The sequence below is a fragment of the Echinops telfairi genome, unplaced genomic scaffold (assembly GCF_000313985.2).
Source record: "Echinops telfairi isolate 266 unplaced genomic scaffold, ASM31398v2 ScPeMD7_7427;HRSCAF=8465, whole genome shotgun sequence".
Classification (NCBI taxonomy): Eukaryota; Metazoa; Chordata; class Mammalia; order Afrosoricida; family Tenrecidae; genus Echinops; species Echinops telfairi.
The window spans coordinates 6,437,169-6,455,704 of record NW_022111327.1 but is presented as its reverse complement, the minus strand read 5'-3'; the positions used below and the strand labels follow the sequence as shown (position 1 = coordinate 6,455,704).

Here is an 18,536-nt window from a genome sequence, read left to right as displayed (position 1 = left end):
CAAGTGTTTTAAGTGTAATAGAGAGTACTTTGAAAGTGAAAAAGGTTGTTTCATTAAAAAAAAAAATTTAAATACATAGCTTTGAAAAAAAATTCCAGGTTTTTTTTTATCGGGGGTAGGGGGGTACCCCCTATGTAGTAACTGGGTAGCAATTATACAGTACTGCTTGATGTGATTGCATTATGTTATAGTATGATATATGTGTGAACTTCCAATTAAAGTAAAATAATAACACAAAACTCCCTGCAGAAGGAACTTCAAGGTTAAAAAAAAGAGAAAGGAAGGAAAAATGATGTCTTTAGGTTTCCATTCAGACCAGTTAGTGCACTCACTTGCACGCTCTCTCACCAATAGCACCCATCTTAGTCAGATCTCCCTTACAGCCACTTCTTGCTTCTCCCTTTCCCCTGTCATCATGGACGCAGGTTACATGAAACCACTGTTAAGCTTTTTAAAGGGGCTCTTCTCATGTCACTATACTCATAATTGTTGTCTCTTTCTGCAGACTGAAGTCACAGAAAATATACGGGTTGTTTTTAAGATCGAAGACGGTAATCTGTAAGTATTCTTCTTTTACAAATTCGAAATTTGTGGTTTCATGAAATCTTTTGAAGGGGGGAACACCCATACCGGTCATATTAACAGAAATCTGAATTCATGTTATAGTGGGAAAACCCTACCAACATTTATGTTTTTGTTCAAAATACACTATGTAGAAAAATAATATAGGTAAACTTTTTTACGCTGTGCAACTTCTGAAGTTCCAGTCATTTGCCACTCACTTACACAAGGAAAAATGGTAATTAAGATCAAAATATCATCCTTTTTTTTTTGAGTTATACCAAAAAATCCTAACTGCTGAAGTTCACTAACTGTGAACCTTGGGAGGCTACTCGCCTCTGCTTTGCCTCGCTTTCCATATATGCAAAATGGGCTTAGGAATAGCAGGAAGCCCTGGTGGCATCATGGGTTATGTGTTGGGCTATCTGTGAGGTTAGCTGTTTGAAACCACCAGCCAGTCCTCAGGAGAAAAGATGAGGCCTTCAACTTTCACAGAGTCTCCAAAACCCACAGGGGTGGTTCAGCCCTGTCTTATAGGGTCACTATGAGTTGGAATCTTGATGGCAGTGAGTGAATTACCTGCTCTACAGAATTTTTTTCAGGATTAAGAGAGTGTATGTAAGTGTTACTTTCGTGCCTAGCACAGTCAGTCTACAACCAATAGCTCATTATTAATCAAATAAAATGCAAAGTAATTTATACTTACCCCAATAACTTGGAGCTTTTTCTAATTTATTATGGTTGTTTTTCAAACAGATTTCAATTTCTTTTTCTTCTGCAAAATGTTCAGTATTACCTTTGCCCTTCATTGAGGCATTTGCTCTAGTTCAGGGGTCGGCAAACTTTTGAGATGAAAGAGCCAACCCTGCCCCTCACAGGAATTTCAAAAGTATTCTAGAGTCATAAATATCCTTTTACAAACAAGGGTGATTTAAAGGAATAATATGCATGAAGTGGATAGTTGGATTTTCATTTTCAGTTGTCCCTCAAAGCCACCAGGAGTCACTTGTGGCTTGTGAGCCGGTGGCCAACCGATCCCTGCTCTATCCCAGCATTTATGCACAAAGAAACGCAGTAAAACAAAATTAGAATCACAGTTTTTGAGCCTGAGACTTTGATGCTTATCTAGTTCAGTGGTTCCCAAATATTAAGCTTTAGACCAATGCTGATAAGTGGAGAAATACTTATACTGGTCTGTGGGGAAGGGAGGAAATCAGCTAGACTTGTTCACTGTAAAGGGTTGCATTTTATTGTGAGGCAGTCTTTTTAATTTGGGGAAGCTAAACATGGCCTATATTTTATGGAAAGGGCTCTGGTGGCACAGGGTATTAAGCACTGGATCGTGACCCACAGATTGGTGATTCAAATGTACCAGCCCTCAGGAGGAAAATGGAGGTGATCTACTTCTAGAAAGAGTTACAGATGGAGTTAGAATCGACTCTATTGCAATGGGTTTTAGTTTATTTCTTTGAATTGGAAGTGGGAGTAAATGATAGAGATTTGGGGTTTTCTTGTGTATGTGTGTTTTGTTTGTTGTTGATTTTGGTATCCATCCCCAACTTAACTGACCTTCATGGAGTGGATGCTGACTCATAGCGAACCTGTAGGGCAGAGTAGAACTGTCCAATGGGTTTCCAAGACTGTAAATCTTACATCTTTCTACTCCGGGAGAGTGACTGGTATTTTTTAACTGCTGACCTGCGGTTAGCATTCCGGTGCATAACCTGTTATGCCACCAGAGCTGATGCAAAAACTGGTTAAGCTATGCCAGCCACCTTGCCATCCCTTTTCTCTCTTTAAAAATCTGATTAGTCTGAGACTGACTAGCTGTGTAAACTTTGGCAGGCTACTTGGCTCCCTTTTGGCTCAATTCCCTCAGATTTAAAATGGGTTTAGTAATAACAGGAGCCCTGGAGCCTTGGTGGCATAGTGGGTAACACATTGGGCTGCTAACCTAAAGGTCACCAATTTGAAGGGTGTGTGTGTGTGTGTGTGTGTTGTTACAGGCATCAGAATGCAGCTACATGTGCACACAGACACACATGTGCACAGCACATGTATGGGCAGGGGGTTTGAGGCGAGAGGTTTGGAGCCCTTATAGACTTGGAAGAGAAAAAAGTTATAAAAGTGAAGAGGAGTCAACTAAATCCACAAGGAGGAAGCACACTCGCCTGTGTGATCCAAGGATTGTAAATAATAACCAAATCCAATGGAAGGGAATAGCACCAGAGCTTCAATTGTGAGCACCTGGTCTGCAGAAGGGTATGGTTGACAGTAGAAACCCCAAATCCATTTGCAGGGTCCACACCTGCAAATAGATTTAGCCTCTGGTGAATCCCCTCCTATTATAGCTGAGGGATGTGAATAGCCTGTTATCAGATAGCGAGCACTGTAAAGTCTACTATGGCAGACATAGTTAAAAATGTCTTTTTTATCATTTGATCTCCCTTTTGATAATTTAAAGCTGTTTCAGTTAAAAAAAGTAAAGGGGAAATACCTGTGGATTAAGGACCAGGGATGTGAACAGCCTTGCTAACACGAATAATCCTTTAGAAAATGGATTGTTGCACATGCAGTTAGGTTAAAATTTAGCACCCTAAATTATTTTCCTTTTGATCCATTTAAAATTGTTCAGGTTTTAGTAGTTTCTGATTTTCAATTAAGTTTTCTATCTGTTTTACTTTGTTATTCTTGTTAGTTTAGGGCTGTTTATTTATTTAAAATAAGAAATCCAAAATAGGTAAATTAATAGAGACATTAACTGTATCGATGATTCCTTGTGGGTATGGCAGGGGAGGTTGATGTGGTGGCGGTGCGGGATCAGAGCTAAGAATGATGAGTGTGAGATTGAAGAAAATCTTGTAAAACTGATTGTGATCATGATTGTCCAGCTCTTACTGATGTGATTAAACTATAGAGCTGGATATGTGCCAGTAAAACTATTTGGGGAAAAAGTGAAGAATAGGAGTTGCCAGAAACATTATTGGGAATATCTAGTCAATTGTGTTTAGGAATTCACAGACAGTACCCTGTGGTATTTTGGAAACTCCTTATCGCTTTACGTAGGTTTGCCTCAACTATTCCAAAAACCAGGACTAGAGTTTCATAATTATCCTTACCTTGCTCAACATGAATGAGGTTTGTGCCAAGGAAACAAGTACCTCTCAGGGCCCTTTCCCGTGACTTTTGTGTGGCTTTATTCTTTAGTTACAGAGTCCTTAACTTCTAAAATGCCAGATACTTTCAGAATGAAATGTTAAGGACAAAAATACATTTTATTTAGTTAGTTACTTATTTCCTAAATGATCTGTTATCTTTGGAGTAGCTGTGCCAGGGGTCTTCCCTGGGTGGGGAGATTTGATTTCAGCCTCCCACATGTTTTTCTGTCCCTGAATTCTTGTGTTAGTCTCACTCACCAGCGTATATGCTATTCTTTAGACTGAAGTACTCATGTTATGATTTGTGGTGGATTGATTTAGCCATTTTCTAAGAAATGATTGAAGACTACAGCAATACATCATTTTTTATCAGTTTGACGTACTGGTAAAGAACATTAGGTCATAACTAACCTATTAAAATGGCTCCTCCTCCAGCAAATTTGGCAGGCAGGTTGCATGGTCAAAAAAAAAAAAAAAAGAGGTATAATTGCAAAATAGTTTTCCCCTAGAAAACAGAAATACTGCTGGTGGTTATAGGGTGCTCTTTTGTTTTAATTATACTCATGTGTGGCAGCATTCATGGTTGTCAGCCCTCAATTGTGTTGTATTGTAACAGACAAGTGAGATGGCAGGAGACAGATGTATAGCCCGCACTTGGAACAAAAGCATAGTTACTATAAGTTAACTTTAAAGTGAAATATTGGAACCTAAAAAATTGGGCGGCAGGGCATGATTGACTTATGTTAAAAATAAAAATATGTTCCCATAGGGGAAAGCAAAACAAAACACCTGTCTAAGACCATATGGACTAATTTGGAGTCCACCACAGTGAACTTTCTGATTTAGCGGCAGAGTTTGGTCGATAGCGGGCCCTGTAGCAGTGAACTGGTTCAAAGCCTTTGTAGAACTCTGAAGTTGCCTTTGTTCTAGCTGCTTCTCTCCCACAGCCATAATCCATTTATGATCTTTCTCCCTGAACACATGCTCCCAGAATTTAGGTGTCTTTGCTTGGGTTTTCTTTTCCGTATTCCCCTTGGGCTGATGTTTACTAAAGTTGGATTGTAATCTCATCCTTTAGCAGTATGTAACTACGTATGTTTTACCCTCAGAACTCCTTAATGTAAGATTTGGATGGAGTTATGATTGTTTTGAAAAAGCAATTGCCCATGTTAGAAATGTACATATTTAAAAATCAGGGGTGCTGTGATCACTTAAAACGAAGAATTGGAAAACCCATTTGCCATTGAGTCTATCCAGACTTGTACGTAAGGTCACTATAACCTTGATTTTTAAGTATGTAGATTTCTGAAGTGGGAAGTGTCGATTTTTTTCTAACTTTTATCCAAATCTTACAGTTACAGCCTTTTGAGGGCTAAACATGCTAATAAGGGGTCCCTACTGCCAAAGTATGATGTTACAATCCAACTCTTTAAGACATCATGCAAAAGAACAAAACAAAACTTAATTCCAGGAGTTACTATGTCTGGGGTGAACTATTACATGAGGAAGAGCTCTATATAATTTTGCCAGGTGTCTGTGAAGTATGGAAGTAGCAAACAGCATTGACTCCAGGATCTCCTCATTGCAATCAAGGTGAAATCACACTGGTTCATTCCAGTTCCACCCCTCTGCTGGCAGATTCTGATTCAGTCCATCTGGGGTGGAAAGGCAAATTCTCAGCAAGGGATTGAAGCGAAGTGAACCAATTGGAAGCCTTGATTACAACATCTATAGATAGGATCCCAATTATGCCATTCTGTGACCTAGAAAAAAAATCTGATGCATGCTGGGGCTGTTCATAAGGCACTCAGGGAGTGAACTCATGCTAGATATAGAGAGAGAACATCTTCGATATGACTGCTAAGGCAGTTTCTTTGCTGGGAAAAGTTGGGAAGAGGCTGGCAGGATGGCGTCTTCAGACACTGCAGGTAATGAACTAAACCGGTTCTTTTAATCTTGTTAGACGCACCCAGAGATCAGTCACAGCCAGGAGATGCGTTCCACCAAGCTAGTAGGAGTGCAGGTTTAAATGGGTTGGTGTAGGGCTTTGATAGAGTTTTGGTTATGTTTTGCCTTGCCTTTTTAGTTTTTACATGTATATATTAGACCTTTTGCCTATCTGGGCTTAAAGTTGGACGGTTCAGGCTATTTCACATTGATTAGACTGATCATCTATGCCGTGTAATGCTTTGAGGCTTCCAAGAGACAGAGAAATATTTCACATGATGCTTAGCTCTCAGACTGCCACCTGACGTGAGATTCTTAATGCCTTTATTTTCTCAGAATATTAACCTCCTCTCCCAATTTTAATATAGAATACTAGGTAAATAGTATTTTAATGTTTCATATAAATTATGTAAAGTTCATTGACCAAGTGAAACCATTCTTTTAAATTTTTTTTATCATATAGTATTTGAGTGTTCTCCATGTTTTTAAATAATTTGAAAGTTTTTTAAAGTGTGTGAGACTTAGTTTTAAAGCACTCCACCCCTTTATAGAAGTCTCAGTGATGCAACATCTATTTAGAAATAGGATCTTTTAAACTACAAGAAGTATTCTTATCTGTGTAATCTCTTGGAACCTTTTATTTGGGAACTTTGTGTAATTGTTTTCTGGTAGAATATGTACTAGATGCAGATAAAATCCATGTGAGAAGGCGACTCCCCTCTTTATTTTGATTGGAGTTTCCATAAATAATGTGTGACTTGAAAATGTGATTTATTAACGCAGTATTTCAATGTTTAATTGTTGATTTTCAAGTGTAAATACATTACATTTTCATCAGCTCTGATGTTGAGAGAAGATGAAATGAATTAATGATTATGGTGTGTTTCAACTTGGCAGATGCATGGATCCTTTCTTGGTTTAGTTTATTTCCTAAAACTTTTTTTCAAACAGTTTTATCGGATATTTTCTAAAACTTCTGAGGAGGGGGAGACCTGCCTTGGCATTAACCAAATTCAGTATATTAGTTTTTCTCTTTCATTCTTAAATTGGTGTCGGATTACAGTCTTCTGTGGAAATGATTTCTTCTTTTAAATTCAGACTTCCATTTGTATGTAATATTTGTTTACTTTGTGTACTAGAGCTCATATATCACTATCACTAATGCTTTTTGTCTTTAACCTAACTATCTTCAGAGTATTTGAAGTAACTGGAATGAAATTCGTAGATCATGAAATTTGACCTGAAAAAATTGTATCTAATGTCCACTAAAATGTGTAAAATTTATAGACATCTAAAGGGTGGTTCCAATTTTTTTGTTCTACAATCATGCCTTACGATGTAGGACAGAGAACAGTGCTCAAAATTGTTACCAGGGTGTCTTCATGCACAAATTTTACCACTCCTATTTATTAAGATTATACCAGTATGTCAGGGCTCACAGCAGAGTAGCTGGAAGGACATTCCCACACTCAGATTGACTTGGTTTTAAATGTTCATGTAGCTGTGTTACCTTGGGCAAGATGTCGACCTCCCTCACCACCCCTCACCCCCGGCTTTATTTTTAACTGAGGTGAAATTCATATGACTTGAAAGTATACATTATTGAGTGCATTCACAGTGTTAGGTAACCACTACCTCTATCAAACTCTCAGACCTTTTCTTTACTCAAAAAAATAATCCCTTATAATAATAATAATCCCACTCCCATTAAGCAACCACTCCTCAGTGTCCCCTTGCCCCAGTTCCTGGAAATCAACGATCTGCTTTTATGTCTAGGCACTGGCCTATGCTAGCTAGTTCTTAGAATAGTGTAATGTGTGCTCTTTCGTGTCTAGTCTTTTCCACTTAGCATTAATGTCTTCCCAGATGCATCCATGTTGTAGCATGTGCCAGTATTTCTTTAATTGTCATGACTGAATAACCCTCGTGTTCTATTGTATAGATAGACCCTCTTTTGTTTCTCTCATCATCTTTGGATGGACAGTTGGGTTGTTTCTCTTGTGGATCGTGCTGCTATGAGCAGTTGTGATTAAATACTTGTTTGAGTGTCTGTTTTCGATTCTTTTGAGTAGATACCTTGGAATAGGATTGCTGGGGCATATGGGTATTCTGTGCTTACCAATTTTTTGAGAAGCAACAAGGCAAGCTATTTAATTTCTGAGTCTCTTTCACCTCAAAAAAGAGGGCATTACCTCAGAATGGCTTTTTTGAGGGATTAACTGAGGTAAGGTATTGTGGCATTATTACAGTGTCTCGATGATGGTTCAAATCAGCCAGTGGCTCTATGGGAGAAAAGACTTGGCAATCTGTTCCCATGAAAACAACAGCCTAAGAAACCCTTTGGGGGCAGTTGTACTCTGTCCCATAAGGTTGGAATTGACTTGATGGCACACACCACCACCACACAAGAGTTCAAGTTCAAACAGTGGTGGGACAGTATCATCACTCATCATGCACAGAAAGACCGCATACCTGTATAAAAGGCCCCAGCGAGAAGCTCACTGCATACATTGTGTAACCCTCATGCTTTTATAACATCTTACCTTCCCTCTGTGTAACAGGCAGTTTTTCCAGTTTTATATTTTCTGTTAGGCAACTAACAACAAGTGCATATCTATTTTAATGACCAGAGATTTTAAGAGTATATTATTTCCTTGAACACCGGCATGGGCAAGTTTATTGGTTTCCTTGTTAAGATGACCAAGGTTGTTCGCCTTCCGACTATTGTACTGACCTCCATCTTTACTTCATGATTTGAGAGCAATTTCATATACGTGACTATCTCATTCAACAAATTCGCTGAACAAGCAACACGTTCAGGTATTGCTCTCATTGCTGAGACACAGCAACAAACACAAACTCTGACCCTTTCGAACCGGGACACAGGCAAGGAGCACAAAAAAATCAAGCATAACAAGTGCCGAGGAGAAAAATAAAGCGACAAAGGGAGAGAATGTGGGGTGTGTGTGTGTGCAGTTTTAGAGAGGGAGTGGTTGGAGGCGGCCTCGTTGAAGTGTTGCTTGGGTCCAGATCAAAAAGGACATAGGGGAAGTACCTTGGAAGGATATTTCAGGCCGTTACAAAAGCAAAGACCCAGGCCAGGGGGAGGCATCATGCTTAGTAGATCCACGCACCTCAAGGAACAAATGAGGCTATAAGGAGCAAGTGAAAAGCACTGTTAGGTTCCTTGAGCTAACTTAAGGGGTGCAGCACCTGGTGGTTTCAAACTGCTGATCCTGGGGTTAGCAGCTCAACCATCAGGGCTCCTGTAAGAGAGAAAGAGGAGGAAAAGGGTAAAGCCGAGTTTTTGGTCCAAGCAACTGACATTTACAGAGATTGATGGAATAGGTTTTTGGAGGAAAGTTGAGTAACTTGGTTTTGAACACCTTAAGTCAGGGGTCCTCAAACTTTTAAAACAGGGGGCCTGTTCACTGTCCCTCAGATCTGTTGGAGAGCCGGACTATAGTTTAAAAAAAATATGAACAAATTCCTGTGCACACTGCACATATCTTATTTTGAAGGAAAAAGCAAATGGGGCAAAAACACCCAGTGGGCCAGGTAAATGTCCTCGATGGGCCACAGTTTGAGGACGCCTGCTTAAGTGTAACAAGCCCTGGCTGCATAGTGGTTACAACCAGCCATTCTATAGGCAAAACATAAGGCTTTTGAGTCTTGTTGATTGTTCACTGTCTCAGAAACCCACCGGGGTAGTTCTACCCTGCCCTATAGGATCACTAGGAGTCAGAATTGATGAGGGCATGTGAGGTTTTTGAGTGTGGTGACATAATGGGTATGGATTGGGGTCCTAGCCACAAGGTTGGCACTTTAAACCCATCCTCAGCGGCTCAGGACAAAGAGGAGGAGGCTTTCTCCTTCTGTGGAGAGTTACAGGCAGTTCTAGCCTCTTCTATCTTACAGGGTTGATATGCGCCAGAATCCACTGGTTAGCAGTGAGTTTGGTTGTGTGTGTGTGTGTGTGTGGGGGGGGTGTGCTTACCGGAGGGGTTCAGAACTGTTTATTTGGGTTCTACCCCCTGCTGAGAATATGTATGCTCACCCCCCACCCCCTCCATATGCAGACTCATAATCTCCATTTTAACAAGATTGCCTGGGATGAGTCTGAGAGACCCCTCAATGGTGGTTATGCACCCATCAGTATCCCCTGGACTTATCAAAAAATCAATTCTGTTTCAGTGTATTTCAGGGGTGGAAAGGCACATTTCCAGCAGAGTTTGAAGAAATGAACTACTTGCGAGATTTTGGTGTGAGCTACTTAACTGACACCTAAGCGTGTCTGTTGAGGAAGCAATTGGAAATACAAAGACCGGGTACAAAGGAGCCCTGGTGGCGTAGTGGGTAGCACATTGAGCTGCCACCTGGGAGATTTGAAAGCACTGGAGAGAAAGGAAGCTGCCTGCTCTCGATCGCAGAAGTCCATAGGGGCAGTTCCACCAGGCCCCATAGGGTCTTTATGAGTCAGAACCGCCTCGATGGCCCTGTGCGTTTTGAGTTTTCAGGTGGAAGAGAGAGATTTATGAGTCATAGCGGAACATGTTGTGAGCCTACATGAGATCACCCTGGGAGGGTGTATAGGTTAAGAAGAGGTCAAAGACTGCGCACAATAACGTTGAAAGACGTCAGGCAGGTGGAGAAGAAACCAGCCAAGAATGGCCAGGGAATATAAAGAAACCCTAAAGAATATGTTAGCCTGATGCCACGTGAAGTTTGGAGAAGGAGAATAGGGACCAGCTGTGTCAAAGGTGGGTCAAGGAAGATAAGACTTCATGGACCTTTGGATTCAACATTCTGGAAATCACTGGTGACCTGGATCAGAGCAGTTTTGTGGGGAGGTGATGGAGTCACAGTAAAAGTTTAAGAGAAAATAGGAAGCCAGAACCGGGTGCCAACTGCAAGGAAAAACTTACATACAAAAGAGACAGCCAAAAGTTAGGGTGTGGGGCTCCCTGCAGTAAGACATGCCAGGGCCCAGAGCTTTATTAGGGGCCTGCATACCTACTCTCCCTGCATGCAGCCTGCAACACGTTTACACACAAGATCCACATACAGAGAGACAGTTCACACCAGGAAGGTTTACAAAGAAGCATGAACTCATCAGCCAGGCGGAGGATGAGGCTGGGGACCTGAAGTAACTGATAACCCTGCAGGTGGCTATTGCAAGGATGCCGGCAGCAAAGTGTCCTTCATATCTGAAGCAGAGAGGCCAGCATTGGTTTCCACCATCAGCTCCCAGGGTAGAGCTGTCAGCAGTCTTCCACCGCCTTGAGCCAAGGAACAAACAGCTCTTTCCCCCACACTGGGGAGAGGTGGTAGTAAGAGAGGGAGTTTTTAGTTATAATGAAAGAAATAATGGCCTATTGTGAGGTCATTGGGGAGGATTTAGTAGAACAGGAGAAAAAAAATTGATTCAGGAGAGAGATGTGGGAGTGGGGGGTTGGTGGGGTGGTGGAGAGGGCCTGGCATGGCCAAGTTTATTTGTATAGATGACTAAGGTTGCTTGCCTTCTGGCTATTGTACTGGCATCCATCTTTATCGTTTCCAAACAACCTCATATATGTGTTTATTTCATTCAACAAATGGCGCTATGGGATCTGTGTATAGACAAGGTTTGTAGTGCACAATGAAGGAGTGGGTTGGCCTTCTCTAGGCGCATCTACAGTCCACCCATTGTCCCAGGAGAGCAAAAAGTATAATGGCTACAGGACAAGTATTGAGGCTAGACAGAATGGCAGGAGTATGTGGAAGTTCTCTTTGGATTGTTGCCGTTTTCTCAGTGCTGGGGGAAGCCAGTTTGGTAGCTGAGAGTACTGCTGGGGAAGCCGAGTTTGTGATCTGAAGAGAGACTAAGGAATGCCAGCCAGGAGGGCGGAACAGTAGAGTAGTGAAATACAGTGTACACCACCTAACTTAATTTAGCACATCCCCACCCCTCAGGATACTAGCCTTCTTTCGGGAACAATTTTATCTTCCCTTAATATATCAGCTGGGTAGTTAAACTTGCATTGCTAAGTTACTAAATAAAAGAAGGAGCCTCTTTTGGTAGTTGTAGTCTAGGAAAGTTGACTGTGAAATAATTTTGTTTTCCCTTGGACGTCCTTCACAAAAGTGGATGGCATTCGACACCAAAAGCATTACAGTATTTTGTTGGACTGTTTGCTGTTTTTCAAAGTGTCCTCATGGCACTGTGGGTTAAGCATTGAGTTGCTAGCCAGAAGGTTGATGTTTGAAACCCACCAATCAACCAAAGACATAGCTACCGCTCCTGTAAAGATTTAGTCTCTGAAGCCCTATAGAGGGCTGCTGTAAGTCACAATCAGCTGGGTAGCAGTAGATTTGGGGTTTTGTTTTTATTTCTTTTTTAGCTGTTTTTCTAATACAGTCTTTACTATTCTATTTCCACCTGTTGGCTCACTCATTTATTCTTTGAGGGCCATCCTGACTCCCTAATCTTGGATCTCTCTTTTTGAGAACTTTCTCCACATATGTTAGTATTAGTTTGTATGTGAAAGTTTTCTTGATCATTACATTTCTTCCCTCTCATTTTCCTCCCCCACCTCCCCAAATTGGATATAAGTTCCTCTCCTCTTATGAATTCCTTTAGCATTTTTTTCTTGTTTCTTTTCTCATGTTATATGTTGTAATGACTTGCCCAGTATCACACACATGTATTTTCAGGCACATAGAAGACTAACTGGGAGTATATTTTAGTCATCTCTGTATCATGTGCTCCGAACACATTATATGCCTTCAAATCATCTTGAAATGAATTGACCAGTAGGTGGAATAATATGCCCCAAACCATTTGACAAGGAAGGGCTTTAAGGATAGGCAACATTGAGCAGAGGCTTGCTGGTATACTTGTAAGCATACCAGATATGGAGACTACTCTGGTAGAATTTGTGCTCTGAGAAAATTAGAATACACATTTGCTCAGACACATTCAGTAGGGCACCACCCAGGCACCACCCAGTTCATCAGTCTCCTGGCCAAGAAGGTCGTTGTTCATGAAGACAGCTAGCCACACTTGGCGTTTACCCTCCTAATCCTTGACGAAATTGCTCAGAGCCATTGAGGCTGGACCAGCCCATCAAACTATTCCCCGAGATGACTTTAAACCCCAACCCAAAAATGTTTCCGGAAGCCTTCTTTAAACCAAATTATAGTTTTGCTTCATTAGTAAAGAATATTTATCTTGAGCACTGTGCTCTTATGGGATCGAATCAACAGCCCCTCCTCCGAAGGTTCGACGGGAAGCACAGGGGACTGTGAGCTTATGTTAACAGGGAGGAACAACTTGGTAAAAGAGGGTGAGGTGGTGTACGCAACTTGAAGAGTGTGATGAATGCCAATGACTTATACATGGAAAGATAGTTGAACTGCTCTTCGTTCTGTTCTAACAACAAAAATAAAATGTTTAAGAAAACACAGTAAAAACACAGGAGGTCTGCCACGGATGGGTTTCTCTAAATATCAGTGGTTCGAATGTTGAGTCAAACTGGAGGCTCCAAGGATTCCTCTAAGGGCCTGTCACACTCTGGATTTATATCTGTGTTCTGACACTCAGATAAGGGCTTATTTAAAAGGTCTACCTACCCTGCCTCGACTCTGGACTAGATGATTTCCTTAACCGTTTCTCATCAGAGCATTAATCTCTTCATGACCCAAATAATTTTCTACTTTGAAGTTTTCGTTGATACCATGTGTCTTCAACAATGGAAGGCATACTGAAATCAAGGGGAACACTTTTTGGAAGTAATATGGATTTTGATATGATTATATAGGACACTTGTGCCCCCTGCTTCTTTAGATGCACATAGTTAAACAGCTGGAATAGCTGCTTCCTTCGAACCTGAAAGGCTACAAATGTCAGTGGGTGAAATATGACCCATGGGTCATAAAACGGCAAAACCTATTGCGGTGCAACAGGAGTAGTCTCTCTACCAATAGTGCCTTACGTCTTTCCTCCCATGTGTTTACCTTTAAACCCCACCCCTTCTCAGACTATAGGGATTTAATCTGTTCTTTACATTTATCTCAATTACATACTTGATTCCAGGAGTTTAACATTTTCTGGCAGTATCATTTTTCTGCAGTATCTACTCTTTAGCTATAAAAGATAAACAGATTGATGGTGCTAATTGGAAAGGATAGAAATCCAGTCAGACTCTATTTTTTTTGTTCTGTGTATGTTTCTCTACTGGGCCCTATGAAGGCTAATTAAAAACAGGAACTATCTAAAACATTAAATGTATATAACATAAATAACAACAGAAATGACAGTTTTCTTCCAATTAGATTATTATCACTTCTAAAGAGATCGTCTACTTCTACAGGTATCCTCAGCCCTAAGTCTGACAGTTTCTCAATTAGGGCGTGAGTAGTACTTTTCCTTTAGGAGCGTTTAATGAATTGGGTGATTTTTTTTTTTAAATTTTGGCCTTGGAGTCCCTATTTTTTTTCTAATTCATTTCCTTTTGGTACACCTTTATGTTACTATTAAGACATTTTAGAAATGTATGTGTGGAGGCTTTCTATGTCTTTCCTTTAAGTTTTATAAAAGGGGTATTACAATTTTTAAAAAAATAGGAAGTGTTGGATTTGATGGGAGCCCTGGTGGTATAGTGGTTATGCATTGGACTGCAATCCACAAGGACCACTGTTCAAAACCCCAAACCACCAGCCACTCCTCAGGAGAAAGATGGGGCTTTCTACTTTCTTAAAGAGTAGCTGTCTCAGAAACTTACAGGAGCAGTTCTACCCTATCCTATAGGGTCATTAGGAGTTGGCATCTACTCGATGGCCGTGAGTTTGGGTTGCGTTTAATATGTTGAAGCTTACTGGGCTATGTAAGCTTTGTACTTTATAGTTTGGTGCGCAGATGTGTTTGGCAGTGATGGTAATATAGTCAAGTGTCAGAATGAGTGGTAGATATTTCAAGTGGTGTAGGAAAGTAGAAAAAGTTTGTTACAAACTTGAGACATCATGAAATGTCCTCTGGAGGAATCCTGCATATTGTGACCCAGGCACTTGCCATACCTTATCTTGAAGCAACAAATGACCAGACTTGTCAAAAAGACTGGTATAGCAAATGAATCATAGAACTTTGAGTTGGAAGAGCCCTAGGAAATCTAGAACAGAAATTCTTAGTTCAGGGTTGGTGCCCCCATCATGACTCTTGAAATTATCTAGACAACCTTGCATATTTGTGAAAGGAATGTGGTTGCTAGTTCTCATTGAATTCCGAAAGGGTGCCACCATCTCTAAGCAGTTAAAGGTCACTGATCTAGTCATAACTTAGGCCTAGGCAAATGGCGTGCTCAAGGTCACGTACCCAATTAGTTGGCAAAAGTGGCCACTGAAAGCCAGGTCTTTTAACTTCTACTTTCTTGTTGATTTCACTACACCCAGCTGAAAGACATGGACAAAGGCACAGGCAGGTTTGTAGCAAGTGGTGGAAACACTAAGCAATCAGTTAGCTGCGTAAGATGGAATCAAATGAATGATGTCTGTAAGTTAAAAAAGGTTAAAAATTAAAGATGGGTTTCACTTGATCTTTTCAGTGTGAACTGATATTTTTGTAGTTGAAATATGTTGCCACTCACCAAAAGATGGTCAGAACTCTGTTTTCTCAGCTGAAGACAAACTCTCTTAGAGATACCGTATATACTCAAGTATAAGCCGACCGGATTATCAGCCTAGTTACCTAATTTTACCACAAAAACTGCATAAAAATGGTGCTGAAAAACTTGGCTTATACACGAGTATATGCGGTATTATCCTTGAGGCTCTTTCTGAAGTTCCCTTTCGACTTGATATGTTTTTTCCGACCTTCGGTGACCTCTTAATTTTCTGCCTAATCAAATAAAAATTACTTTGTCTGATTTGTCAGATCTTGTACTACTCGAGCCTCTTTAGCCAACAGGCACCCTATGCCCCAATCAGACTTGTTTCTTTCTGCATTCTTGTTGCTTCCAAGTCTCCCAAAGATCTTCCTTCCCTACCACTCGTTCTTTCTTCAAGGTGCCTGGTGGCATGGTGGATTATGCGTTGGGTTAGCTTCATGGTCAGCAAGCAGTTCAACACCACTAGCTGCTCTGTGAGAGAAAGACGAGGCTTTCTAGTTGTTTAAAGATTTAGCCACAGAGACCCACAGGGGCAGTTCTACTCTCTCCTGTTGGCTTGCTGTGAGTTGGAATTGACTCAATGGCAGTGAGTGAGTGTCTTTCTTCAAATGGTTCCCCTGCTTCCTGGAATGTCTACTGTTAGCCCTTCTTTATTTCCAGATGCATAGTATAAGGTCCAGCATGTCTGATCTCCTATCAAAGCCTTTGACTCTTGACCATTTTGTTCTTCCTATTGTGTTTATCATGTGTCCTGCCTCTAGGGGCACGCAGTTAGATATTATCAGTGTTTTTCACTGGAAATACTTCAGTGGTTACCTTGGGAATATGGTTGAAAAAGCTCAGGGATGGGACTCTGGAAAGCACCCAAACCCTGTTTCATTTAGAACAACTCCACTTTAGTTTTATATAGTGGCAAGGCTGAATGAGCTTTTATATGCAGTAATAGTTTAGCTACCAAGGGAAAAAAATGGGGAGGGGGGCATTGACTCCATCTTGTATGGTGGTTTACCGCATATGTGTTAGTTCCTAATGGGCAAGGGCCATGACTTTAATTAGTTCATATTCCTACTGTTATTCCTCAGGCAACTGGTATAATTTTGAGCACAAAGTGAACAGTTATGAAATTAATTTACTGATGACATTGTTCAAATTATGAGATAATGCATCACATTACAGCAGAAATTTACTTTAATGAAGAATGCAGAGTAGTATTTCTTGTTTCCCTTTGGGAAAGAAACATAAATTGGTGGAGTTTTCTTCCCATTTGGGTACAAAATCGAATCCAATTGAAAGGTGTATGGTTTACATATACATCCTTAAGTACCACAGTTGGTCACTCAACTTATTAGTGCTACTCAACTGACTTACCTAAAAATCTAGGAGAAAAAAATTAAAATTCGGAAATTGATGTATACTAAAATGCACTTAAGGCAATAACAATAAAAATGGAAAATATCAGTCTTTCAGACCAGTTATTTCAACTTTCTTTTAATTATCAAATCAATTATATAAACTCATAAGGGCCTGATTACTTTAATCAGTGGTGCTATCAACTTGTTAACTCTTGTTTTATTTTGTTCCCCTTCCCCTCCCCTGCCCTTTGCCTGGTTCATTGTCTTCACCTACAGGTGTACTTTCCTGTCGGCTTCCAAAGATTACTAACTTTTAACTATATCATTAAAATTGAACTGCCTTGACTATACCGCTACTCTTACTGCTGCTTCCATTATTGCCTTCTTCAGCCAAATAAGGCTTCCAGAAGCCAAAGAATAGCAAGAGTTAAACATCACTTTTAGAAGCCTTTTCACTATGAATCTTAAGTTAGATGTGCTCACCATTATTTTGCTGCCTGTCCACTTGCTAATAACAATATACAGTGCCCTTATATTTATTCCATGGTATTTTCTTAACAATGCCAAGAAGAAAAACGCTATGGCAAAGAGAATAAAAGCTAAGCCCACTTCAGACAACCCTGGAAGTCCATATCGCTCTGTCACGCACTTCGACTCATTAGCCGTCATAGACATCCCTGGAGCAGACACCCTGGATAAATTGTTTGACCATGCTGTATCCAAGTTTGGGAAGAAGGACTGCCTCGGGACCAGGGAAATCCTAAGTGAAGAAAATGAAATGCAGCCAAATGGAAAGGTTTTTAAGAAGGTAAAGCCTCTCTCTCTCTTTGTGTGTGTGTGTGTCTGTGTGTAATCTTGATATTTAAAGAGAAAGGTTACATTTTGCTTTATCATAAATTTTAAATTTCGAGCACAGTGCATTTTAAATACATTGGCATTCTATATTGGTGCTGAGTGGATTAATTCTCAGAAGATGTTCACTTAAGGACAGATTTAAAGTTCTGTACTTTGTTGGGATCAATTTACTAATATTAGAGGATGTCTTGCTTTAACAGTTAATTCTTGGGAATTATAAATGGACCAACTATCTTGAAGTGAACTGCAGAGTGAACAACTTTGGTAGTGGACTCACTGCGTTGGGATTAAAACCAAAGAATACTATTGCCATATTCTGTGAGACCAGGGCCGAATGGTTGATTACGGCACAGACCTGCTTTAAATACAATTTTCCACGTAAGTCCCTTGTGTTTGGGGAGCATGGGGGAGGGGCTCATATGTTAAAATAGCCTTGTGTTGCTTTTTCTTTCATAGTCGGTGTTAGCCGTTTTTTGCAGTATTATGCTTGTTAAACAGTGCTATGGTTAAACTATCTCCCAATCAAGTTAATGTCTAATAATAGGATGGGAAGTGGCCATTTCATAGATTTAATATAGAATTTGATTTTTTCAATTGGAAGTAAATAATAACTGAAATATTCAGGTTTGGGGATGTTTCTTAGGAAATGACAATATAAAATAATCACTAAAACAAAAAATTTTCCTTAGGGTAATTCTCAATTAGTGCTTCAATATAAGGGTTCTTATTGGACTTCATTCCATTTTATATGTGAAACAAGCATGCCATTAGACTGAGACAGTGAACATAGGTATGCTTCTGCTTCTCAAGCATTCATTTTAGAATTATACAAGAAATAATTTTAAAAAATATTCTAGGACAGTGCCTCTCAGATACTAAGCATTCAATTTGTTCAATGAAATAGTGCAATATACATTTAGGTTTCGTGGAGGAATCAAGAGGCGTAGGGGTTGACGCATTGAGCTGCTAATTTCAAGGTCAGCAATTAGAAACCACCAGCCACTCTGAAGGAACAGTTGAGG

The 18,536-nt window shown here is 40.2% G+C and overlaps 1 protein-coding gene across 4 annotated transcripts in view; it reads left to right on the top strand.

The window, feature by feature from the left end:
* Positions 1-18,536, top strand: part of ACSL4 (acyl-CoA synthetase long chain family member 4) — a 91,559-nt gene that overhangs the window by 38,155 nt on the left and 34,868 nt on the right. The window contains exons 2-4 of one of the 4 annotated variants that reach the window (XM_045298569.1): positions 506-558; positions 17,231-17,467; positions 17,715-17,892. In XM_045298569.1, the coding sequence (XP_045154504.1) occupies positions 17,240-17,467; positions 17,715-17,892 (406 nt within the window). In that variant the 5' untranslated portion in view covers positions 506-558; positions 17,231-17,239. Of the gene's footprint in view, positions 1-505; positions 559-16,935; positions 17,468-17,714; positions 17,893-18,536 lie in introns of all 4 variants that reach the window. The other 3 variants (XM_045298568.1, XM_004710044.2, XM_045298566.1) reach the window with 3 other exon arrangements.